The sequence below is a fragment of the Schistocerca gregaria genome, chromosome X (assembly GCF_023897955.1).
Source record: "Schistocerca gregaria isolate iqSchGreg1 chromosome X, iqSchGreg1.2, whole genome shotgun sequence".
In the NCBI taxonomy this organism is placed as follows: Eukaryota; Metazoa; Arthropoda; class Insecta; order Orthoptera; family Acrididae; genus Schistocerca; species Schistocerca gregaria.
In genome coordinates, this window is record NC_064931.1 from 199,113,907 (window position 1) to 199,141,751 (window position 27,845).

The 27,845-nt window shown below is 44.3% G+C and overlaps 1 protein-coding gene across 1 annotated transcript in view; it reads right to left on the reverse strand.

Moving 5' to 3' along the window:
- LOC126297423 (transcription factor 12) overlaps positions 1 to 27,845 on the reverse strand; it is a 649,790-nt gene that overhangs the window by 417,334 nt on the left and 204,611 nt on the right. Inside the window, exon 4 of the mRNA XM_049988225.1 lies at positions 25,829 to 25,854. Within this exon, the coding sequence (XP_049844182.1) occupies positions 25,829 to 25,854 (26 nt within the window). The remainder of the gene's footprint in view (positions 1 to 25,828; positions 25,855 to 27,845) is intronic.

Consider the following 27,845-nt stretch of genomic DNA (forward strand, 5'->3'; position numbering starts at 1 on the left):
GTGCAACGAAAACTGCTTGTAAACGGAAAGAGGAAATCGTAAAGGTTGAGTTATTATACAAATGTATTAGCGAATTCTTACCTGGGATACTGCAAATGGACTTTTTCTGTGAAGAGGAAGCCTAACTTTGAGTACTGGGTGGACAACAATACCAGAAGAAGTGAATGATATACGACATGGCAGTTTCGGTCATTGGCTAGAGTATGGGCCAAAAGGGAACACAAAGACTTTACCCTCAGGGATAGTCGACTGTAAAAAGGGGAAATCGTGCAATTGTTCTGTGCTTTGTAGGAAAATATAATTATTTAAAAACATTTACGATGCAATAGTGCCAAATGCAATTACTTTTAGCCACCGAAACAACAATGTAGTACTTCTAGCAACCATGTGTCTTTTGTGGGCAGTTATACTCACAGGTAACATACTGTATTTTGAAGTAATGTATGTAAAATTGTTCACAGTATCATACAAATCCAATTTAAGGAACTTAATATATTTTCTTCACAATATTACTGTCTGTGCTAAATAAAAGGTTTAAATAATTTCGACAATATGTGATTGTACCTCCCCCCCCCCCCCCCCCTCTCTCTCTCTCTCTCTCTCTCTCTCTCTCTCTCTCTCTCTCTCTCTCTCGTTCTGTGCGTATCGCCTCTCTCTCGTTCTGTGCGTATCGCATTGCGGTCAGCGATGGGATGCAATTACGAGTATTTTGACTATTTCAATTCATATGGACATGAGAGGAGTTAACATTTTCTTCAAACGAAGGAAAGAAGTTAAGTTTTAAGTTTCATCGTCGAAAAATTCGTTGGGCGCGAAGTACATGCTGGAATTGGGCAATGGCGGGAAAGGAAATCGGCTGTGGCCTTTTGCGTGGAACAGTCTCAGCATTTGCTCTAAGTGATTTGGGATAGACACGTAAAAACCTCAAAGCTGACGGCTGGGAAGGTCTTTCCTAATGCGGGTCCAGTGCACGAAACACACACACTCACACACACACACACACACACACACACACACACACACACACACACAACGATACGTTGTTTTCAGTCAGAAGACTAGTTTGACGCAGTTCTTCATGCTAATCTACCTTGTACCAGTGGTTTCATCTGTGCATAACTATTGCAAATCTACATCTACTTGTGGCACAACTTGACTAAAAGACAGGTAAAACTGAGCACATCCTGCAGCAACAAGTATTTCTTCATTTGGTAATGGAGGGAGTTGGAGGTGTTAAACTATGTAGAAGGAGAACTTAGCTTGAATAAAGCAAACGAGTTGAAATGTATGCAGGAGGCAACAGCTTTTCAAATACGAAAACACTTGCACCAAGTAGACGAGAGCAGAGAGCCGCATCAAACATTTCGTGGGACTCATACAACACCAAGAACATAAACAGAGCTGAGAGCTATTCCTACGCCACGGCTCACTGTAATTCATAGACCTCACGCTCTTGCCGACACAATCTTGCCTTTACGTGACTTATTTTCCGCTATTATCCGTCACGCACGGCACCACTCTATTGTGTTCTTCTTTTTGTTCGTGCTGTTTTAATTGTGCTGCTCTAACGTAAAAGTGCAACAGCTACTCCTTGATAATGAGGGCAATAAGTATCTAGCCTCTGTTGGTTGCTCTTGGAGAGATACAGCTGATACTGATGCTGTGTCTCTGATGTGACGAAATGATGTAATGGCAAACATAATAATGTATTTATGTCAAGGTTATATATTGATGGTTAACGAGTAACACAACACACAAAATGCGTTGCCATTGTACCTCAAGTTGTTCTCATCTTCTTTTCTTTTCTTTTCTATGGAGTATAACGGACATCCGCAACAGCTTCGTTTGCTGGGGAGAATACGCGGTGGACATCAAACCGCAGGTGTGAGTCCGTCCTGAGCGTGAGCACAGGTGCAAATTCTGTCTGTTAGTCTGGTGACCACGAAAATAACAGTGCGTGGTGCTACAAACGTAGTAATAAGTGCCTCTGCTTGCGAGAGAATTTAATAGCTTTAATAACATACTGAGGAACCCCAAGAGAAGAAGACAGCATTCTGAAAAGAGCAACATAATTGTATTACTCCACAGTTACGGTATCAGATATGGAATCGAGGCCATTCCGCCATTCGCGCTGGAGAGAGAGAGAGAGAGAGAGAGAGAGAGAGAGAGAGAAACCACAATAAGTCTAATTCGAGAGTGTAAATCGTCAGTTGAACCCATGTACAACTTTTGTGTCTTACCACTACGTCACTTCACCTGGTAGTGACATTCTTGCTCATCGTACGCTGGCTAATGTTGTTAGGTCTGTAAATCAGACGTCCCAAGATACTAACTGTGGTAGTAATGGCTGCAACACAAAAGTTAACGAATTCACACGGGAAACTGATTCAGTGGTAATACCATTTCCCAAACTGTATATAGGATGGGTCTGTGATGATACAAGCTGTAAGGTGTGATGCAGAGGGGCAAATGTATGAAACTGTTATCGGGAACCCTATTCTTGAAACCACCTGGTCGCTATCTGCACTGTCAGCTCAAAAGTACCCGGACACTTATTTGTGAACATTGCGTTGTATCCAGCCTTCGCCTTGATGATGGCTTGAGCTCTGCTAAGGACACATTCAATGAGGTGTCTGAATGTCGGTGGAGAATGGAAATGAAATGAGCGTTTGGCGTCATTGGCCGGGAGGTCACTAACGGGGCAGGTCCGGCCGCCTTGGTGCACGTCTTATTACATTCGACGCCACTTTGGGCGACCTGCACGACGGATGGGGATGAAATGATGATGAAGACAACACAACACCCATACACTGAGAGGAGAAAATCCCCGACCCAGTCGGGAGTCGAACTCGGGCCTGTAGGACGGCAATCCGTCACGCTGCCCACTCAGTTATCGGGGCGGACATGTGGAGGATGACAGGGCGTTACAAGGCGACACCAGAGACGGTAGTTATGTTGGACACTGAGGACACATTCAATGAGGTGTCTGAATGTCTGTGGAGGATGGCAGGTCATTCCTCCTCACGAGGCGACATCAGAGAAGCTAGTGACGTTAGCGGCTGAGATCTGGAGCGAAGTCGACGGTCCCTCTGATATCAAAGGGTTTCCATTGGGCTCAGGTCGGAACTCTGAAGATATAAGTCCATTTCAGGAATGTTATTGTCCACAGACTATTGCCTCACAGATGACACGGTGCATTGTCATTGCTGATACAAACTTTGTCTGCGAACCGTCCCTCTACTGCACGCAGTGCACAATGCTGTAAAACGTATTCGTGTTCATATCCTTCCGCATTTAGAGTTTTCTTAAGTGCAGTCGAGGGACCATACGCTAACCATGAAACCACCTTTTCCGTATTTCACTGTTGGCACTACACGTGACGGTGGGTAAGGTTCTCCAGGCATTCGCCATACCCAAACTGTTCCGTAGGACTGACGCAGGGTATAGCGCGATTCATCACTCCGTATCACTCATTTCCAGTCATACCGTCCATTGGTGTCGCTCTTCAAACCAACTCGAACGTCTCTTAACGCTGACTACAGAAATGTGTGGCTACGAGAAGCCGCTCGACCACTGCACCACATTCTTTTTAACACCCTATGCCCAGTGACTGCGCTAATTGAACTGTTGGTAGCACTTCGGAACTCACGAGCCATTCCTTCCACTCATTTCATGTGATTTTTTTACAAGAATCCTCCGTAACGCTCGACGGTCGCTGCGCGTCAGCACATGAGGTCTGCATGGTCTTGGTTTACCTGTAGTTGTTACTTCACGTTTCCTCTTCTCGACTTGGGCAGCTTTACAAGGGTTGAATTGTCCCTGATGGACTTGTTACTCAGTGGACATCCAATGGCTATTCCATGTTAGAAGTCAGCTGGTGCATCCATATCACTTTCACACTTCTGTGAAAACGATATGAATACATCTGCTTTATGTAAGTACTATAATATTTTGCAACACATGTCACTTAGCCACTTTCAATTTTTCATTTGTGTCTATTTAGTCATCACACCATTTGCTTTCGATGTAAACAGTGATCTCCAACACAAAGTATGGAAACATGTACCTGAATGTAAACCACCTGAAGATGGGCACAAGCCCGAAACCGGTCGTGTGTTAAATGAAATCACCTTCTACTGTGACTGGTAGCGGTTATTATTCTATACCCTATTTTACTTCTTTATTGTTCATGTCTACATATCTACAGCCGTCTGCCGCTAGGGAGCTCCGAATTGTTGCGTGTAACATGACGCTGTACCCCGTGTGACGTATTACGCCGGTGCCTCAGAAACAGCGTGCAGTAATAGTTTCCAATTCGAGGCGTTCGTCTATACATGGGGCACCCTCCCCTTCAGCATGACAACGCCAGACTAGACACGACCGCTGCAACATTTGCAACAATCCGACGCACTGAGTTCACTGTCATCGATCATCCACCATGCAGTCCCGACTTGGCTCCATCCGATTTTCATCTATTTCCAGAATTTAAAGAACATCTTCAAGGACTCCACTTTGATAGTGATGAAGCGGTACACGCAGAGGTGAGGTTGTGGCTCCGTTAACAAAGTCGAACATGCTACAGTGACTGTAACAACAAACACGTCTCTCGTTTGGAGAAATGTGTTCATCGACACGGAGACTACGTTGAAAAACCAATATGTGGACATGAAGAATAAAAATTTATAATAACGTTTGTTTTATTTACAAAGCTTTAAGAGTTTTCACACAAAAATTCGGAGGCATTACTTTTCAGCCTGTCCTCGTGAAAGGGGAAATCAAATGAGAATGAAACACATGGAAAAAAGTAAGTAAACTATTCATTTTTTCAGAAGTGATAGCCGTAACTGTTGGTACATTTAGCCCACTGTGAGGCAAGCTGGTCAATGTCTTCATGGAAAAACGTTTGCGGTCGCCTCCGGAACCATGGCTGTACCCAGGAGTCCATCTCTTCTCCCGAAGGAAATCGACGACCACGAATGTCTTTCTTCTGGGCTTCAATATGGATATCGCATGAGGAGAGATTGGAACTGTATGAAGGATGTGTAGGAGATTCCCACGGGAACTTCTGCAGCGTAATCGAAACCACCTTAATAACACATGGGCTCGCCCAGAGGTTTCGCTGGGAAGACCTTATACATCCTCCACACAGTCCTGATCTCTCCCCATGCGATTCCCACATTTTTTGAATCCTGAAGAAAGACTTTCGTGGTCGTCGATTTTCTTTGGACAAGGGGTGCACGCCTGGGTACAATCGTAGTTCGGTATGCGACTGCAAACATTTTTCCATTGTAGGCATTGACAATCTTGTCCGACAGTGGGATAAATGTGTTAACAGCTACGGCGATTACTCTTGAAATAAGAAACAGTTTATTTGCTTTGTTATCAGTCTGTCTGTCCGACTGTTAAGACCCTCTTTTTCAGTAACGAGTACACGTATCGAGTTGAACTTTATCTCACATACTATGGTCTATGGTCCATTGGGGGTGTCAAAAGTTTAAGATTCTACGTCAATGCAATCAAAAGATACGGCCATTTGTGTCACATATTTTGATACTTACAAACTCACTCGTCAAAAGCTATAGGCATGTAGCAAGTTTTCAGAGTACAAGAAAGGTGAAAAAATACGAAAGTTGTAAATTTGTAGCTGCATCACACAAAAAAGTATTTTTTGGTCGTGTTAGCCGAATGTCTGTCTGTCCGTCTGTTAGACCCCTTTTTCACAGGAAATGGTATGCGTATCACGCTGAAATTTATGCCATACGCTGAAGTCTACGGTCCCTTAGCGATGTAAAAAAATTCAGTTTCTACGTCAATGCAATACAAAGATACGGATATTTATGTCACATATGTTGATATATTGCCAGTATCGATAACAGGCAAAAATCATCGAAATTGCCAATTACCGGGATGGATGAATTACTTGTATAATTATGTTCCTGGGTTGGGTTGTTTGGGGAAGGAGACCAGACAGCGAGGTCATTGGTCTCATCGGATTAGGGAAGGACGGGGAAGGAAGCCGACCGTGCCCTTTCAAAGGAACCACCTCGGCATTTGCCTGGAGGCCGAGCGGTTCTAGAAGCTTCAGTCTGGAATCGCGCGACTGCTACGGTCGCAGGTTCGAATCCTGCCTCGGGCATGGATGTGTGTGATGTCCTTAGGTTAGTTAGGTTTAAGTAGTTCTACGTTCTAGGGGGCTGATGACCTCAGATGTTAAGTCCCATAGTGCACAGAGCCATTTGTGCCATTTAGGGAAATCACGGGAAACCTAACCAGGATGGCCGGACGCGGGACTGAACCGTCGTCCTCCCGAATGCGAAATCATGTTTCTACGGAACCCTCGGTGCGCTAGTGCCACCCGTACTTATCCCTATTTTTTCCATCTGCCTCGTTTTCATTTGATTGCCTCATACACTTTTCTTCCGTGTCCGCAACGCCACCAAATTCAGTCCTGCGGTGGGCACTGGTTATAATGAGTTGGCTTATGAGTATAGTTATTTTAGTATTTACACAGTTGCCTGATGATAAGGCTTTTTGCGTCGAAATACGTTGCCCTGATAGGACTGTCAGCAAGATATGATTGGTGTAAAAAGTCCCGCTCATGTGGCACCTCGTATGCGGTTAGAATGAACTTGAATTCCGGCGCAGTACTTACCGAGGATTTCACAGGTTCAGACGCAATCTGTGGCCATTACGTGCGAGTGAAAGGAAATGAGGGGGAGTAAGGCGGTGTGAACGAGGAGAGTGGAGCATCGCTGCGAGGCACTGAAAGCCACAGCCACAGATAGGGGAGCAGAGGGACCGCCAATCCCCCCTCCAACCCGCCTGACCTGCTGACGGCGTTCCCATCTCCTTTATTAATTATTCGCAAAGCGATCTTGTTTAGCTGAGCGTGGCTAATGGATGCTATTCATCTGGTAATCTGATGCACCTGTATAGAGGCTTTGCCACTGTTCCTCTCCGTTCCGCAACCTCCTTTGCAAATTCTGCCACGGTTTACTAACGTAATCAGTAGTCAATGACTTCTGCTTAATGATACGCGCCACTGCTCGCGTTGAAATCGTCCTACTGGTGGTGCATGCTGCAATACTTCCACGGAAGAATAAAGAATTTTACTTCACACAATAGCCCAGGTATTTAAATAACTGCAGGACACTGGTAATGCTGTATCAAAACATTAAAGGTTTGCGCTTCCTATTCAGCGAATGTGCCAATGGCGAAAATTAAGAGCTATTAGCATTTTTACAACAATACAGGCATAAAAACGTCCCCGAGCAAGGTGCTCTCACAATTAAGCCACAACAGCTGCATTCGGGAGTCTACATTGTCTATACCCATATTATATCCGTCTTTTCGCCTCCCTCTATGTTTCCTTCCCCCCCCCCCCCCCCAAAAAAAAAAAAATCTCCTACACTTCCCTCTATTACCAAGTTAACGAGACCTTGGTGCCACAGAATGTCCTATCAGCCGAACACTTCTTATAGTCAAGCTGTGCCATAAATTTCGTTTTCCCTGGCTAAACGTGTAGTTAACAAAAACACTAGTAATGATATACTGTGTCATGTTTCACATCAAGAAATTTTTGGTGCTGCACTAATAAAATACACAGACAAAAAAAAATCGTAACACCAAGAAGGAATTGTGCGACATAAACAATTGTTAGGCGCGTTTCTACATCTTGCAAATGACGTCATTTCAAATTTCGTGCCAGTCGCATAAAAGTGGAGCTAGTAGCGCCACTATGATGATTGTTACCTTTGAGATTGGACATAGTGAGTTGGTGTTAGACAAGAGCACATTGGGGCGACAAAGACGCCATTATCTTTGAACGAGGTTGTGTAATAGAGGTTCTGCGACATTACAGAAAGACTTGGCAGGAATGAAGCCACCGTACATGAATGATGGCAGCGGTGGCTCAAATGACTCTGAGCACTATGGGACTTAACGTCTGAGGTCATCAGTCCCCTAGACCTTAGAACTACTTAAACCTAACTAACCAAAGGACATCACACACATCAATGCCTGAGGCAGGATTCGAACCTGCGACCGCAGTGGTCGCGCGGTTCCAGACTGAAGCGCCTAGAACCGCTCGGCCACACCAGCCGGCGATGGCAGCGGTGGTCGCTAGAATGTGCAGTCTCAAGAAGACCGGGCTACGGACGGCCACATGGCACTACCGAGAGGAAAGGCCATCGTGTTGCGTCTGCAGCAGCAAGCTGAGCAGCAGTTGGCACCCCAGTGACACAACGAACTGTTACAAACCGTTACTTCAAGGACAGCTCCGAGCCAGACCCCCTGTAGCGTGAATTCCACTGACTCCAAACCACCGCCGTTTGTGACTTCAGTGGTGCCAAGAGGGAGCTCATCGGAGGATAGGGTGCAGGTCTGTCGTGTTTTTTGGTGAAAGCTGGTTCTGCATCGGTACCAGTGATAGCTATCCGTTGGTTAGAATGAGGTCGACTGAGGATCTCCAACTATACTGTGTGCGTGCTAGACACAATGAACCTACTCCTGGAGTTACGGTCTGGGACACGATTTCGTATGACAGCAGGAGCACTCTCGCGCTTATCCTACGCACCCTGAATGCAAATTTGTACGTCAATCAGGTGATTCGACCTGTTGTGCTGCTATTCTTGAACAGCATTCCACGAGGTGTTTTCCAACAGGATAACGCTCACCCAGGTGACGCTGTTGTAACCCAACATGCTCTACAGAGTCTCGACATGTTGCCTTGGCGTGTTCTATCACCAGATCTGTCACTAATCAAGCACATATGGGACATTGTTGGGCGACAACTCCAGTGTCATCCCCAAACAGCATTAACCGTCCCTGTATTGGCCAACCAAGTGCAACAGGCATGGAATTCCAGTCCACAAACTGACATCCAGCATCTGTACAACGCAATGCATACCCGTTTAAATGCTTGTATTCAACATTCTGGAGATTACACCGGTTATTAATGTAACAGCATTTCACACTTGCAATGGCTTATCTCGTGCTTACATTAACCTGTAATCTTGGAATGTTAATCACTTAAATATGTTACCTACACGTAGTCCCGAAATTTCAGTCCTCTACATTAATTTTTTTTGGTGTTGTGATTTTTTCAGTCTGTGTACTTCACATCAAGAAAAGTTTGGTGCTGCACGAATTAAATACACACATCCGAGAGTTCCGGAACCTGTACAGAAAATTGGAATACAGATCAACATAAACACCATTTAGCCCTTTTCGTTGATCATGATAACCACACATTGCATGTTGTACCACCATACAGCGAGACCTTCAGAGCTGGTGGTCCAGATTGCTGTACACACCGGTACCTCTAATACCCAGTACGTCCTCTTGCATTGAGCATGCCTGTATTCGTCGTGGCATACTATCCACAAGTTCATCAAGGCACTGTTGGTCCAGATTGTCCCACTCATCAACGGCGATTCGGCGTAGATCCCTCGGAGTGGTTGGTGGGTCACGTCGTCCATAAACAGCCCTTTTCAATCTAACCCAGGCATGTTCGATAGGGTTCATATTTGGAGAACGTGCTGGCCACTCTAGTCGAGCGATGTCCTGAAGGAAGTCCTTCACAAGATGTGCACGATGGGGGCGTGAATTGTTGTCCATGAAAACGAATACCTGGCCAATATGCCGCCCATATGGTTGCACTATCGGTCGAAGGATGGCATTCCATGACTACCAGCGGCGTACGTCGGCACCACATAATGCCGCCCCAAAACAGGAAGGAACCTCCACCTTGCTGCACTCGCTCGACAGTGTGTCTAAGGCGTTCGGCCTGACCTGGTTGCCTCCAAACACGTCTCCGACGATTGTGTGGTTGAAGGCATATGACACACTCATCGCGGAAGAGAACGTTATGCCAATCCTGAACGGTCCATTCGGCATGTTGTTGGGCTCATCTGTACCGCGTTGAATGGTGTCGTGGTTGCAAAGATGGACCTCGCCATGGACGTCGGGAATGAAGTTGCGCATCATGCAGCCTACTGCGCACAGTCTGAGTCGTAACACGACGTCCTGTGGCTGCACGAAAAGCATTATTCAGGGTTCCTCGAAGCCATAATCAGTAGGTAGCGATCATCCACGGCAGTAGTAGCCCTTGGGCGGACTGAGCGAGGCATGTCATAGACAGTTCCTGTCTCTCTGTATCTCATCCATGTCCGAACAACATCGCTTTGGTTCACTGCGAGACGCCTGGACACTTCCTTTCTTCAGAGTCCTTCCTGGCACAAAGTAACAATGGGGACGCGATCGAACCGCGGTATTGACCGTCTAGGCACTTTGAACTACAGATAATACGAGCCGTGTACCTACTTCCTGGTGTAACGACTGGAACGGATCGGCTGTCGGAACCCCTCAGTCTAAAAGGCGCTGCTCAAGCATGCTTGTTTACATCTTTGGGCGGGTTTAGCGACATCTCTGAACAGTCAAGGGACTGTGTCTGTAATACAGTATCCACAGTCAACGTCATCGTAAGGAATTCTGGGAACCGGGGTGATGCAAAACGTTTTTGATGTGTGTTTAATAAAAAGTACGGGTCTTCAAAAAACGTGATTTCACAACGAAGTAATACCTCAAAAATGTAAGGGTAGACGAGAATTCCTTATGTAGGCCAAAATCGGAGACGAAATGTTTTCTCTCCATAAAACGACACGTAAATGGGAATATAAATACGGTTCATAAAGTAGTTGCACGGTTGGAATTGAAATACCTGTAATAAACCAGAAATTATAGTTAAAAGTGAATGACCAGGCCTCGTATTTAGGTTGAAAAGCAACCGTGGACCCTCGGCAGTACACAGCTGTGAGTACGAGGCCAGCGGATGGCGTCGGCGACGACTTTTGCTAGTGGGAACAAGGCGGCCTAATTTTGCAAGGCGGTGACAGGTGCGCTTAGCTGGGAGGGGCTGTTCTCACGTGATGCAACAGGAAGGGCGCAGAAAGCGGCGCCCGAGACGGCGCCAACCTCTCTCGCTGCATCCGCTCGACGCGCCTGCCCGCCGTCGCCGCCGCCGCCGCCGCCGCCGCAGCCGCCGCCGGAAATTACATTCCACACTAGTAGCTAATCGCCACGCACTTTTCTTTTTTTCACTTCAGACTCGAACAAAAAATTTAAAAAAAGAAAGTTAACAAATATGTTCATAAACAGCTCTGCTTTTCATCTTTATTTCACTGATTTAAAGGACAGTTAAATACGCCAAATTGTGTCTCAGCAACTCAAAAAACTCATACTGTTGGTTCCTGGTTTGGATTGGATTGTTTGGGGGAGGAGACCAGACAGCCATGTCATCGGTCTCATCTGATTAGGGATAGGACGGGGAAGGAACTCGGCCGTGCCCTTTCAAAGGAACCATCCCAGCATTTGCCTAGAGCGATTTAGGGAAATCACAGAAAACCTAAATCGGGATGGTCGGACGCGGGATTGAACCGTCGTCCTCCTGAATGCGAGTCCAGTGGGCTAGCCACTTCGCCACCTCGCTCGTTGGTTTCTGGTTTCCAGCTAAATAGCTAGGGACTGCAATTACAAACAACTTAAATCGGAACTATCATGCAGAAAATGCTGTGGCGAATCAGAGACTGCATTTTATTGGGAGAATACTGAGAAGATCTTGATGACTTCCATCTACACAGAGAGAGAAAGAGCTAGCCATTCAATTATCCCATGCGCTTTCGAGAGTGAAGAATGCATTCTAAGATGAACGGAGAACTGCTTTTTGTGATGTTGTCATTGCGCACTTTGTTAATTCTCGGTGTACTTCAGGCTGCAATTTAGATCTGGTGATGAATTTAATGTTGCCAATAAGTGAATTGCGTGTATTTTAATAAAAATTATAGAGAGAATTAAAGTGCGGAAGTATTTAATTTGTAAGTCATTGTGCATTTGATGTTGTAATTTAGATTTGCAGTCGTGCTCAAGTGTGTTTTTTGCCATGAAGTTTTATGTATTTAGACAAATGTAATGTTACGTACAAAGATCAAACTACAATCATCTATTAACCTATAAATTATTTAAGCAGTGCTAATAGGCAAGTTTTCTGTATTTCAACAAATAATAAAGACAGTTTAGATGTAGAAATATGTGATTTGAGGCTCCATACAACTTGGAAAGTGTGCAATATTTCGGGAAATAATACAATTCTATTTTCCTAGAATTTTCTTAGAGATCTGTAATTACACTTTCATCTCACGGTAAGCAGCCTGTGTGTGTGTGTGTGTGTGTGTGTGTGTGTGTGTGTGTGTGTGTGTGTGTGTGTGTGTTCTGTAAATGATAAACTAATTTCATCACAGAGTTTACTTTCGAGATATCGACACTGTCTTGCTACACGATCTGTTTTGGAGATAATTCAACTCTGTCACAGCCTTTAGTTGTGATATATGTGTAAACATTAGAGAAGTTCTCTGTGTGTATTACGAAAAAATACGCTGTTTAAGTGGTACTTGGCGATAAAATCGTCAAAACGCCTTCTTCCTTGTTTCCTTCCTTTCTAATATGGGTATGCTCAGTTTGTTTGTCTTTTGGCTGTGTTGTGTGTATAAGTGTGTGTTTTCACATCGCATATTTTTATTAAATTTTAGTGTTATTAAACAGTTTATAATAAGAAATCAGTCTACAAACTTTTAGAGACCCGTGGCACCATAGTTCTGATTAGTAAATATTGCAACCTTTGTCAAAGGTTATTATTACATATAACCTCTAGTAGGCTTGAGTCAGCTGTAATAAAAGCAGGAATGGTAAATACATACCAACGACTATATTTTTATAGTGCATAACATGATGCATTATCCTTGTCGCTCCTAAAATGGAGTTTGAAAACAATTTAGAAGGGGATACATTTAAACTGAGGGTGTTTTGTGACTTACACTAGAGTAGGTCTAACTAATAACATTCTTCCAGCAAATCAGACTGAGTAACACAGCTGGCTAAGTTCCGACATCTTGGATTTTTCATTTTTTTTAAATTTCCCACCATCCTATTCGTTTGAACTCCCTGCCAGCAGTATCTTGCATTTTATGAATTTCCCGCCCAACTGCATGTATTCAAGCCCCCGGCCCTGCAAGTAGGCAACCCGACGACCTAATGTCAAAGGTGACAGAACCATCACGGCCGTAGGGCTACAGGGAGTTGAATGAATAAAAAGAAATATAACAACAAAACATAAGCATCGAAGATTAAATTGTTGAGGAATAGTGAAAGGATGCAGAGGAAGAGCTCCAGTTAGCATTCGTAATGATATAGGGTGAATGTAAGTGCTGCCACTGAAGAAATAAATATAAAGTTCAGAGAAAACAATATGAGAACAGACTGAGACATTGAAAGCTACCCAAAAACCCCGAGATTAAATCCGAAAGGAAGAGGAAACACAGGCAGACTAAGGGCTTCAACTTTGTCAAGGTGACTATGAAATTTGCATACAATCAAGAATACCCTTCATCAGGTAAAGTAAATATCTACTGCAAAGTATGTGCTCAGATAAAAGAAACAACCTGGCCAGATTAAACAGGAGAAAACGAGTAAATATGTAATCTCCGCAGTTTCATATACTTGTTTTCTGACTTCGTGAAGGAATATTTTCACTGGATATCGAAGGTCTGAGCTAGCTGCACCGTGCATGCACGAAGTAATCTCTAACGTAACAATAAAGTTATCTTTTAGTCTTCCTGATGTTGTGCGTTCCTTTACGAATCTGAAAACAGCTTTCTCGCTAAGGTGGCTTAAGTAAAAGGATTTTTTTAAAATATGATAGTCATCAGAAAGTGTTAAAGGCATTGATCGTGAGTTAGATCAGTAGTTGTAAATATTGGTGATGTATTTCGAATGAGTTGGAGCAAAAGTAAAGCAAAGAACTCTATTTGGCAGATGTGATGTAGCCTTCCAGTCTGGTCATTATTCTGCGTATCTTCATGTCGCTTTCTTAATTTGTTACAGGCAAATGCCAGGGTTCTTTTAAAATCAAAACTGAGCTATGCTCACATTCGGATTGACATCACAGACATTTTTGACTGTTTAGCTACTACATCTTCAGGTTATTTTAGGATATTAGTAATTTATTTGGCGTCTGTCCAGCATCTGCATTATCAACACCTCCACTGTCGTGATTATCATAGGTAGTATCAAGGTGATCAAAGCCTTGCTCCCCATGGACTAATTGCTTAGCTAATTACCCGGACCACAACACCGATAATTTAGCAAATGGGGCTTGACGATGGTGGAAGCAACAGCACTATCAGCAATAACAGGCTTCGGGACTTGCTCGACATGCCATGAACACAGTAAAATTGAACATTTGTCAAATCTTACAATTCTCTAACATATCCGCAAATCTACTGCCCACCAGAAAATATAGGTAAGTGAATGTTGCACACTTCTGTGGTATAATTTGTGCGAAGACTCATCGACGTACACGGCCTTATGGCGAGGTTTCGACGGTGTGACCGTCGTATTCACTTGTGCACAAAATACATCGACGAACTGATTTGCTATTTTACGCATCTTCACTTCAGTACTGGGAGGGACATTACTGCTCTACATGTCTTTAAAAAAATAGCTCTAACGAAGATCATGCGTGATTGCACATCAGTTTCCAGAAACATCTTCTTCACTTCAGAGATAAATCTTAAATCTTGTTCAACTTTTACTCATCTTACAGACAGCAAAATCACCTAAAATCTCGGTTTTTATGTTTGCTCACAATCCCTCCATCCTTCCAAATCTCCCCTAACCCCAGAAGAGGGGAACTGTAGCAGTTTTTAGGTTGGTTTTTAAATATCAATTATGCCTCTTAGTGCCACCTGTTAATATAGCTCAGTGCGTAGTCTTACAGCTTTTTCAGACAAGATGATAGCCTAGATCCGTATTCAGTCCACTTGGTGGGCAAATGACCGTTGTTACAGAACAGCAAAACGTTAGCATACAGAACTTCGGAGACTTTCCATAAACATTTTGCCACATGTCCGGTTTTTTCCTCGTTTACGATACAAAATATGCCAAGAACTAATATAAGAGAAGGTACTAAGCGAAGAATGGTGATTCACAGACATACGATGTGTACAAAATTCTTTGTTACTTTAAGTGAAGATGACGCTGTGACGATGAGGCATTGCTACTGAAATTACCTGCAACTACAATGTACTTTTTCAAAGCCTTTAAAGACAGTTTAGATGTTAAAGCGTCACGAAATATACTAAGACAACCAGTCACCGGATAACGATATGCACATATACAGATGGCGCTAGTATCGCGTACACAAGGTATAAGAGGACTATGCATAAGCAGAGCTGTCATTTGTACTCAGGTGATTCATGTGAAAAGGTTTCCCACGTGATTATGCCGTAAGACGTGAATTACCAAACTTTGAACGGGGAATGATAGTTGGAGCTAGAGGCATGGGACATTCCATTTCGGAAATCGTTAGGGAATCCAGTATCCGAGATCCACAGTGTTAATACTGTGACGAGAATACCAAATTCCAGGCATTACCTCTCACCGTGGACAACGCAGTTTCCGACATCCTTCACATAACAACTGAGAGCAGCAGCGTTTGCATAGAGTAGTCAGTGTTACCAGACAAGCAACAGTGCGTGAAATAACCGCAGAAATCAACGTGAGACGTACGACGAACGTTTCCGTTAAGACAGTGCGGCGAATTTTGGCGTTAGTGGGCTATGGCTGTAGATGACGGGTGTGAGTGACTTTGCTAGTAACACGATATCGCCTGCAGTGCCTCTACTAGTCTCGTGACCATATCGGTTGGAAGCTTAACGACTGGAAAAAGTGGTTTAGAGAGATGAGTCCCGATTTCATTTGTTAAGAGGACGTGGCGGGGTTCGAATACACCGCAGTTCCCACGAAGACATGAGCCCAAGTTTCCAGCAAGGCCCTGTGCAAGCTGGTGGTGACTCAATAATGTCGTGGGCTGTGTTTACATGGAATGGACTGGGTCCTCTGGTCCAATTGAACCGAATATTGACTGGAAATGGTTATGTTCAGATACTCGGAGACCATTTGCAGCCACTCATTGACTTCATGCTATCAAACAACGACCGATTTTATAATAGAAGACGTCGTAGGGTATTTGAATGTTTTCTGGAAACTGTCTTAAATGATTACTTACGTCTTTTTATGCTTCCAACACGCTTTTCTTTGAATTTCAGTATTCTTTAATAAAAACAGAAATGATATTCAAATTATCTGAAAGCCCGCTAAAACGCTCCATTCGAGTCACGTGATGCCTGTGACGTCACTGGCTAGTTTACTCCTCCTACTGTCGTAATGCCAGTTCACAGTGATGTCTTGTTTTGGAATTTACGTTTCGGAAAATGGGTTACAAATCGTGTGTAGTACCATACCACACAAATAAATCTACACTACTGGCCATTAAATTTGCTACACCACGAAGATGACGTGCTACAGACGCGAAACTTAACCGACAGTAAGAAGATGCTGTGATACGCAAATGATTAGCTTTTCAGAGCGTCCACACAAGGTTGGCGCCGGTGGCGACACCTACAACGTGCTGACATGAGGCACGCTCCCAACTGATTTCTCATACACAAACAGCAGTTGACCGGCGTTCCCTGGTGAAACGTTGTTGTGATGCGTCGTGTAAGCAGGAGAAATGCGTACCACCACGTTTCCGACTTTGATAAAGGTCGGATTGTAGCCTATCGCGATTGCGGTTTATCGTATCGCGACACTGCTGCTTGCGTTGGTCGAGATCCAATGACTGCAGAATATGGACTCGGTGGGTTCAGGCGGGTAATACGGAAAGCCGTACTGGATCCCAACGGCCTCGTATCACTAGCAGTCGAGGTGACAGGCATCATATCCGTATGGCTGTAGCGGATCGTGCAGCCACGTCTCGAATAGATGGGGACGTTTGCAAGACAACAACCATCTGCACGAACAGTTGCAGCAGCATAAACTATCAGCTCGAAAACCATGGCTGCGGTTACCCTTGACGCTGCATCGCAGACAGGAGCGCCTGCGATGGTGTACTCAACGACGAACCTGAGTGCACCAATGGCAAAACGTCATTTTTTCGGATAAATCCAGATTCTGTTTACAGCATCATGATGGTCGCATCCGTGTTTGGCGACATTGCGGTGAATGCACATTGGAAGCGTGTATTCGTCATCGCCATATTGGCGTATCGCCCGGCGTGGTGGTATGGGGTGCCATTGGTGACACGTCTCGGTCATCTCTTGTTCGCATTGACTGCAATTTGAACAGTGGACGTTACATTTCAGATGTGTTACGACCCGTGGCTCTACCCTTCATTCGAACCCTTCGAAATTGTACATTTCAGCAGGATAATGCACGATCGCAGGTTGCAGGTCCTGTACAGGCCTTTCTCGATTAAAAAAATGTTCAACTGCTGCCCTGGCCAGCACATTCTCCAGATCTCTCACCAATTGAAAACGTCTGGTCAAAGGTGGCCGCGCAACTGGCTCGTCACAATACGCCAGTCACTACTCTTGATGAACTGTGGTATCGTGTTGAAGCTGCAAGGGCAGCTGTACCTGTACACGCCATCCAAGCTCTGTTTGACTCAATGCCCAGGAGTATCAAGGCCGTTATTACGGCCAGAGGTGGTTGTTCTGGGTATTGATTTCTCAGGATCTATGCACCCAAATTGCGTGAAAATGTAATCACATGTCAGGTCTAGTATAATATATTTGTCCAATGAATACCCCTTTATCAACTGCATTTCTTCTTGGTGTAGCAATTTTAATGGCCAGTAGTGTATAAAAAGTCCTGAAAAGTTGTTCCTGAGTGGTCCAGGGACAGAAGAAACGTAAAATGTGGTTGCACTGTACCGGTAAATTGCCACCACGTCCACGCAAAAGTTCAGTAACTTACTTACAAATGTGTTGCACTGTAATGGGTGGGACAAGGCTTCCTCAATCAGCGTTCGGAAATTTTCTTTCTATTGTTACTTAAAAGTTGTAATTGCGTTTCTCTATTATTAAATAGCTAAACTGATTGCAGAAAATGTACGTAAAAACCTTGAAAACTCGCCTAACGGTCCTATAACACTCGTATAGTTTCGTGTTACTCCTAGTCCGTGACGTCACCAAAGCGCGGCCAATAAAAAAGTGTTTGCGATCACATAACCAAATCTTCATATTTAATGATTTTTAAGCCTTAATGACACAAAAAAAGATATTTTGTGTGAATATTGACCGCAAATTCTACTTAAACGTTATAATCAATGAGAATAAGAACAATCCGAACCAAAGTTTTATCATAGGAAAATACCCTGTTGTTCGCGATTGGTTAGAAGAATATTGTAGACACGAGCGAATGGTTTGGCCACCCAGATCAGCAGACACGAATTCCATCGACGTTTGTGGGACGTAAGTCAGTTCGTGCACAAAATCCTGCACCGCAACAATTTCGCATGGACGACTATAGGGGCAGCACGGATCGATATTTCTGCACAGGTCTTCCAACGACTTGTTGAGTCCATACCACGTCGGGTTGCTGCACTACGCCGTTAAGTGTATGGAGGCAATTTGAGGGTATACAGGCCTAAAATTTTAACATACAAATGTGACACCTCTGGCAGTCGACCTGAGCTTGGATGGCAGATACGAGTAGGTCAATTTATCAATCATTTGCCAGTCTGTCGACAGACCACAGGTGGGAGATCCGAAGAATCTGTCGGCCATGGAAAAACTTTCTGCATCAAAGTTGGTTAGGTCAGCACGGGCAGCCCACAGCTTTGCGTTATCCTATTGAAAGAGACTTAGAAGATAGGGCATGGCCAACAACCTTAATACGTCAAAAGAGTAACAGCTGCTGTCCAAATTACTGGCTATGTGAACCAGAGGCGATTGTGTTGTGTACCGAGTGGCACCGTGTACCATCGCGACAGGTGCTGGGCCCGTTGGTGGTGATAAATGCAGTCTGGCATCATTTGTCCTTCAAGAAACCTCTGAACACGGATAAATCCATTGTGCGGCTCTACGCAGAACCGGGACCCGTCCGAACCAGGTGTTACGCCTTTATGGCGGTGATGAATGCATTCTGGCATTGCCTGTTCTTCACGAAACCTCCAAACACAGATAAGACCATTGTGACGCTCTATACAAATCCAGGACTTGAGCGAGGCAGGTGCTGACCTGCATGGTGGTGACGAATGCCTTCAGCCATCGTTCATTCTTCACAAAACCTCGAAACACGGATAAGTCCATTGTGAGGCTCTACAAAGAACCGGAAACCGTCCAAGCCATGTGCTGGGCCTATATGGTGGTGATGAATGCATTCTGGCATCGTTCGTTCTTCTCGAAACCTCCACACATGGATAAGTCCATAGTGAACTGGGACCCATCTGAGCCATGTGCTGGGCCTTCATGGTGGTGATGAATGCATTCTGGCATCGTTCATTCTTTATGAAACCTCCAAACATGGACAAGTCCATTGTGAGGTTCTACACAGAACCGGGACCCGTCAGGGCCATGTGTTGGGCCCACATGGTGGTGATGAATTCATTCTGGCATCGTCCATTCTTCACAAAAACCCCAAACACAGATAAGACCATTGTGACGCTCTACACAAATCCAGGACTTCAATGAGGCAGGTGCTGGATCCGCATAGTGGTGATGAATGCCTTCGGCCATTGTTCATTCTTCAAAAAACCTCGAAACACGGATAAGTCCATTGTGGGGCTCTACAAAGAACCAGAACCCGTCCAAGCCATGTGCTGGGCCTGTATGGTGGTGATGAATGCATTCTGGCATCGTTCATTCTTCTCGAAACCTCCAAACATTGATAAGTCCATTGTGAACTGAGACCCGTCCAAGCCATGAGCTGGGCCTGCATGGTGGAGATGAATGCATTCTGGCATCGTTCATTCTTCACGAGACCTCCAAACACAGACAAGTCCATTGTGAGGCTCTACGCAGAACCGAGACCCGCCGAGAAGACGTCGTGCCACTCCTCTGTGCAGTATTTTCGATGGGTGCTCCACTGACAATGGGCCTCTCTCATGGCTGTCGCATAATGGAAAGCAGCAGTGGTGGCCATGCTAACAGTGCTCCAAACGTCGTCGCAGTGTCCATGTGGATGCTTGTCTTGACGCAAACAAGTCCATTTTCTGACTCAAGATATGTTGAAACATGCTGCTCGTACAAACGAACAATCAATCATCCTCTCAGGCACTTGCAGCATGGTACTGCTAAGAGTCATTTCAACAACTCATGGCTCCCATTTCATAAATAGGAGCACTGCCATACTGAACATGAAAAATATCTGATCAAAGTTGTTACTGTGGTTTGAATAGTATTAAAATACGCAATATTTCGGGTTACAAAATTCATGAACACGACCAGACTATTCAAACCAAGGACATATCACACTGTCTCCTCCACTAGATTGCATAGTCTGAACAATGCATTAAGGCAGGTAAAGCGAACCTAAGCTTTCATCGACATCTGCATACATACTCTGCAAGTCACCGTGCGGTGCATGGCGGAGGGTATCATGTACCACTATATCACGTAAATCTACTGGTCATTTTCTTTCCTGTTCACTCGCAAGTAGAGCGAGGAAAAAATAACTGTCTATAAGCATTCGTACGAGCCCTAATTTCTCTCATCTTACGGGGGTATTTCGGAAAGTAAAGATACACCGTACGCCAGAGGAACAGAAGAGCTTTTGCAAGCAAGTTGGCAACACTGGTGTTAACCTTGAACCGTTAGCTTTCTCCTCGCGGTCGTTCGGCAGTTGAACGTTGCTTCTGGTTGGAGTAGGTCGTGTTTAAAATGGCTGCGCCGATTCAGAATCCCGCCAAATGCGAAGTGCGCACCGTCATACGCTTTCTTCATGCAAAAGGTCAGCGACCAGCGGATATTTACAAAGAAATTGTTTCTGTTTATGGGAACATTATGAATCGACAAAATGTAACGAAATGGTATCGTTACTTCTCTGAAGGTAGGACCGATGTACATGACGAACAAAGAACAGGTCGGCCATCTGTGATCTCTGATGCCCTTCTTTGCAGAACAGAGGAAGCAATTCGTGCGAATAGACGTCTCACATTGAACGAATTGCATCGGATCATACCGGACGTGTCAATGACAACTCTTTATGACATTGTGACTGTCATGTTAGGGTACAGGAAATTGTGTGCGCTCTGGGTTGCGAAACTGTTAATGGAAGAACACAAAAAGGATGGGCTTTGCACTCGAATTCCTCACACGCTATGCTGAAGCAGGTGATGAGTTCCTAGATCACACTGCGACAGGTAACGAGACGTGGGTTTATCACCAGACACCTGAATCAAAGCAACAATCAATGCAATGGCGCCATTCGAATTCACCAAAAGGCAAGAAATGCAAAAATGCAAAACGTCGATTTCAGCGAAGAAAATCATGGCTTCTGTTTTTTGGGACAGACAAGGCATACTTCTGTTGCAATTTATGCCTCCTGGAACGACAATTAATGCTGCTGCATATTGCCAGACTTTGAAACGTCTTCGAGGGGAATTCAAAACAAACGCAGGGGAATGCTGACAAGTGGAGTCCGCTTGCTTCATCACAACGCTCGGACTCACGCAGCGCTCGTAACCAAAGCACTACTCAGACAATTCAAATGGGACGTATTGGACCATCCGCCATACAGCCCGGACCTTGCTCCCACCGACTTCCATGTCTTCCGTTACCTGAAGTCACATCTTGGTGGAAAATCATTCAACGACGATGAAGAGATCAAAGATGAAGTTGAAATGTGGTTCCGACAACAGGCGACAACCTTCTACGACTGTGGGAAACAAAAGCTTGTGCACCGACTTAACAAATGTTTGGATAACGGGTGTGATTACGTCGAAAAGTAACAAATAATCCAGTTAATAAGATGTAAGTGACGTTTTCTAAATAAATGTTCTATTTAAGGACTGCGAGCCATTGTATCTTTACTTTTGGAAATGCCCTCGTATCTTCGTGGTCCTCGTACGTTGGTGGTATTAGAATCGATCTGCAGTCGGCCTCAAACGCCGGTTTTCTAAACTTCCGCACGAGTGCCTCGCGAAAAGAGCCTCTTCTTCCCTCCCGGGATTCCCATTTGAGTTCACGAAGCATTTCCGTAATTCCTGGGCACTGATCGAACCTACAGGTAACAAATCTAGCAGCACGCCTCTGAGTTGCTTCGAGATCTTTCAAAGAAGCACACTTCAACCGGACTGCAACATACAGGTACGCTATTGTGCAAGTTACATCACGTTCCTTCCTATGTTCTACATCTTCGACCCATCTAAACGTCTCCGGCCATAATCGTCAGTTGAAGCACTGTAGCTCGTTCGTGGAATCAAAGTCCAGCCACCTCTCAACATACAGTGCGCGTATGCTTGCAAGACGACGGTATGACAACCAAAAGCATGTGCACTGGTTTCTTACTAAACTTGTCACTTTTACTTCATTAAAGGTAAAAGCAGGGACGCTACTTGCAGGTTAACAGTTCGGTATACTTGGGACTTTATAATTCTTCACGTCTGTATTTCATCTGCACGTCAATGACTGTTTAGTATGAGAACTGAAATTATGCCTGAACCTTATGGATGTAATGGCAGAATAATGAGACATCGATAAGCATGACTAACTTGTCACAATCAATTATCGTCGTACACTGCTTCTGTTGTGAACAAACGACATTTCTGGGATCTCGATGTCTTCCTCGGCGGATTGAACCAATATAAAGCTCTCGAGTTTCCTGCGAACAAGTTGGTCGAAACGGCGTGACGTGTAACACTCAATCTAAACGTCGTGCCATTTTCGAGGAAATTACTTGTATTCGACGTTACGTACGTCTACGCAGATGGCAATGATAGGTGCAGTACCTCCACTTGCCTGTCTGGGGTTGACAGCAAGCTAGTGTACGAACAGCGTCGGCGATACAACATATTCCACCACAAATATTGATTATAACACGCCAGTACAGATGCACAAATTATGTTGTTTACTTTTTGATTTTAGAAAAAACTGCACGGATGGCGACTGGAACTCTGACATTATGCCTAAACAGCGTCTAACCGCTGCATGTACGGTCTGACTTTTCATTTCGGATTTGCTTCCCCGGCAGTAATGCAAGGGCCCTTACCTCACATCTCAATTTGGTTTTCTTGTCGCCCGTGAAGAACAATCAATACTAAGCTAAGTTTGTACTCGGCGATGAAAGCCAATTCTACTTCACATATCGTCGGGGTTATTTCAGGGCTTATGAACGATACTTTATAGATAACCGACCCGTTGGTTGCAGCAACACTTCGTTAAGGCGGAATCTGCCCCTACGGCAACTGTAAAAAATAGCTTTTTAAAATTTTTAGTGACAAAATCCGCCAGTCAAGTTTCATTACTTCCCTTCTGAAATGACAATTACTTGGCCTTTTTAAACTCTTACTGAAATCAGTAATACCGTATCAGTAAAAGACAAATGGTTCCTTTATCACCAAATTCTTGAAATGGGTCACCTGTCGATCATCTATCTATCCAAGCGGCAATCTGATAAGGCACGCACATTACTTGCTTCAGCGGCGTGATACACATGACGCAGTATCTCCGTGAATCACCAGTTCTCATCAACATTTGATTAAGGTACTGTATACGTGCACGCCATTATCACGAGATCTTTATATATATATATATATATATATATATATATATATATATATATATATATATATATATAAGACTACAGCAATCAATCATGACATACTCTATCACAGGCATGCTCAATGGACAACAGATGGTACCAGACCAAATGCAAGATATTTCTGAAATAGGCGATAAGTACGACATTGTATCTCAACGCATTTCAGTGACGTCTTCGGTTTGTTTTAACGAAGTAGGAAGATCCATTCACTGAATCAGCTAAGTTTCAACAACTTTGTGCATCACAGGACAACACTGGCAGATTAGCAAATACACGACATAAGCATATGTAACAAATCATGGAAGTGTATGATGACTCACGCCTTATAAGAAGGTTCAGTGGCAGTTTCCACCAAAGATGAGAGAAGCAAGCAGTTGTTATTTTCTGCAGACGGCTATCAATAGTAACTGCTTGCTTGCAGTAATCGTTTCCGTTCGACAGGAGTTTAAATGGTCACATTGTATGATTCTTATCGATGTTAACATTTAACGTGTAGGTATCTCCTGTAGATTATAGATGTGCTGCATCTCTGCGTTGTTTACATATGCTTCGTGTCAATTTTGCTGAACAAATACTCTAACTTTTAGTTCGTTTCGAATGAGTGAGAGAGGTGTTCCCATAGTCCACGAAATTGACTGTAACAAGCTCCTGTAGTAATGAGGCTTTGACGAGTCATACTGAACAAGTCTACGGTGGCAACGGTACAGATCCCAGTCTAGCTCATCTCCGACCCGATTGCTGTGCTCGGAACGTTGCATGTTAATGTGCCCGTACTCTCTCGACCACTTACACAGACTCCGGAACATCTACATACTTATAGCTGCTTAGCCTTTCGCGGCCAGAGTAGACCCAGAAGAAGGCGACTTGTAACTGTGGCCGAAACGTCGGTTTCACTGGTATAAGTTTTTACATTATGACGCAGTACAAAACCCAGAAAATTTTATACATCAATCTACATACTTATTAAGGAGCCCAACACACAGTGCATGGTGGAAGGTACCTTTTATCACTACTAGTTATTAGCTTTCCTGTTCTACTCGCAAACGGAGGGAGGGAAAAAGAACTGTTTATATGCCTGCATACGAGCACTAATGTCTTTTACCTTGGTTCGCGGTTCTTACACGAAATGTACGTTGCCGGCAGCAGAACCGTTCTGTAATCTGCCGCTAATTTCAGCGTTCTCAATAGTATTTCAAAAAATAACGTCTTTTAACCTCCACGGATTTCCATATGATTTCACGGAATATTTCCGCAATATTCGCGTATTTATCGAATCTACCGGTAACAAATCCAGCAGCACGCCTCTGAATTGCTTCGATGTCTTCCTTTAATCTGACCTGGTTGAGATCCCACACACTCGCACAGTACTCAAGAATGAGATGACCTAGAGTTCTATACATGGTTACACTTATAGATGAGCGGCACTTTCCTAAAAATCTCCTAAACAACCTAAGACGACTGTCCGATTTTCCTACTACCGACCTCACGTGTTAGTTCCGTTGCATGTCACTTCGCAACATTACGCCTAGATATTTAACCGACTTCACTGTGTCAATCAGTACATATTACTAGTTCTGTTTCGAACATTATGGGGATCTTTCTCCTACTTATCTGCATTTTTACACATTTAAAGAAAGCAAATAGAAATTCTATCAAAGTAATCCCGTGTCTTCCTCTGGTCAATAACCGATGACACTTTCCCGTACACTACAATGTTATCAGCAAACGGTCATAGGCTCCTGCTCATCCTATCTTTTAGATCGTTTACATATACAGAAAACAACAGCTGTCCTATCACACTTCCCTGGGCACATGCGTTTTCAGTTAAGCGTTAAACTTCATCTTCGACTTTTAAATATTTTTGTTTATCTTGGCAAGGGAAATAGTTTCTTTTTCAGCTCAATGTGATGCTTGCAGTCTCAAACCGCGAACGGTTTGGAACTAAACCTCCGTCGCGGGATATTAGTCGGCCAACGACGTGGTATACTGAATCTTCGGTACATAATTACGAACATGCTACCCCCTTGAAACTTAAACGTTTTCGTAACACATCTGATGGTATTGAAGAACCTGTTAACCTCCCAGAGATAGTAAGACGAGCGCCAACGATTTTTAGTTAGATCATGCGTATACCCGGCGAAATTAGTAATGTGAATCGAACTGAACTACTTACCTCTTTCCGCCGTTTCACCGTGGGACCTGTAACAAAAAACGAATATTAGAGACTTATTGACAAATATAATTTCAAAAATATCTCTATTTTATGCTCCATAGTTTACTTCAATATAAGACATAATGAAAATCAATGCTCCAAAACTAGCTGCAGTAAGGTGATACATTTATTTAAGAATTTTACAAAAAAAAGGCCTGTTTCGGCTTATTGCCACTATGAAATTACCTGCCAAAATAACATTGGCAAGATTATCTCTATGTAAATCGTGGCTGTTTTATGTTTACAGCTGCTTTGCTACTTACGTCTAGTTGGAAGTGACAACCATATTGCATCTATAGTAAATTTTATATGTCGTGTCTTGGTAATCATATTACTTTTCGTAGTTAAGAAATGTAAAAATACGATTTTAACAATTCACTTTTGACAGTTCGTCACTGCGATGCTATACACTGGAGCGCCAAAGAAACTGGTATACGCATGTCTATTCAAATACAGAGATATGTAAACAGACAGAAGACGGCGCTGCTGTCGGCAATGCCTGTATAAGACAACAAGTGTCTGGCGCAGTTGTAACAACGGTTATTGCTGCTACAATAACAGGTTATCAAAATCTAAGTGAGTTTGAACGTCGTGTTACAGTCGACGCACGAGCGATGGGACACAGCATCTCCAAGGTAGCGATGAACTGGGAATTTTCCCGTACGACCATTTCACGCGTGTACCGTGAATATCAGGAATCCGGTAAAACATCAAATCTCCGACATCGCTGCGGCCGGAAAAAGATCATGAAGAACGGGACCACCGACGACTGAAAAGAATCGTTGAACGTGACAGAAGTGCAACCCTTCCGCAAAGTGCTGCAGATTTCAACGCTGGGCCATCAACTAGTGTCAACGTGCAAATCGCCGGTCGGAGTGGCCGAGCGGTTCGAGGCGCTACAGTCTGGAACCGCGCGACCGCTACGATCGCAGTTTCGAATCCTGCCTCGGGCATGGATGTGTGTGATGTCCTTAGGATAGTTACGTTGAAGTAGTTCTAACTTCTAGGGGACTGATGACCTCAGAAGTTAAGTCCCATAGCGCTCAGAGCCATTTGAATTTTTGAACGCGCGAATCATTCAACGAAACATCATGGATATGGGCTTTCGGAGCCGAAGGCCCACTCGTGTACCTTTGATGACTGCACGACACAAAGCGTTACGCTTCGCATAGACCCGTCAACACCGACAATGGACTGTTGATTATTACAAACACGTTGCCTGGTCGGGCGAGTCTCGTTTCAAATTATATCGAGCGGATGGACGTGTAAAGGTATGGAGACAACCTCATGAACCCATGGAGCCTGCATGTCAGCAGAGGACTCTTCAAGCTGGTGGAGGGGCTGTAATGGTGTGGGATGTGTGTAGATGGAGTGATATGGGACCCCAGATACGCCTAGATACGAATCTGACAGGTGACACATAAGTAAGCATCCAGTCCTGTCACCTTCATCCATTCCTGTACATCGTGCATTCCGAGGGACTTGGGCAAATCCTGCAGGACAATACGACACCCCACACGTCCAGAATTGCTACAGAATGGCTCCAGGAACACTCTTCTGAGTTTAAACACTTCCGCTGGTCACCAAACTCCCCAGACGTGAACACTATTGAGTATACCTGGGATGCCTTGCAACGTGGTGTTCAGAAGAGACCTTCACCCCCTAGTACCCTTACGGATTTGTAGTCAGCCCTGTAGGATTCATGTGTCAATTCCCTCCAGCACTACTTCAGACATCAGTCGAATCTATGCCACGTTATGCTGCGGCACTTCTGAGTGCCCGCGGGGGCCCTACACGATAGGGTAGGCAGATGGTCATCCGAGGTAGTGGAGAACGGCAGTTCATCGTTGAACACCATCCATTAGCAGTCCATACATCACGGTCACTGCCTCTCTCCAAACAGCTGTTTGTAATGTGGTGTTAACGGCAGCCTACGCGTGGAACAGTAATTCGCTAGTCCGGCTGGAGCTCGTCTCCA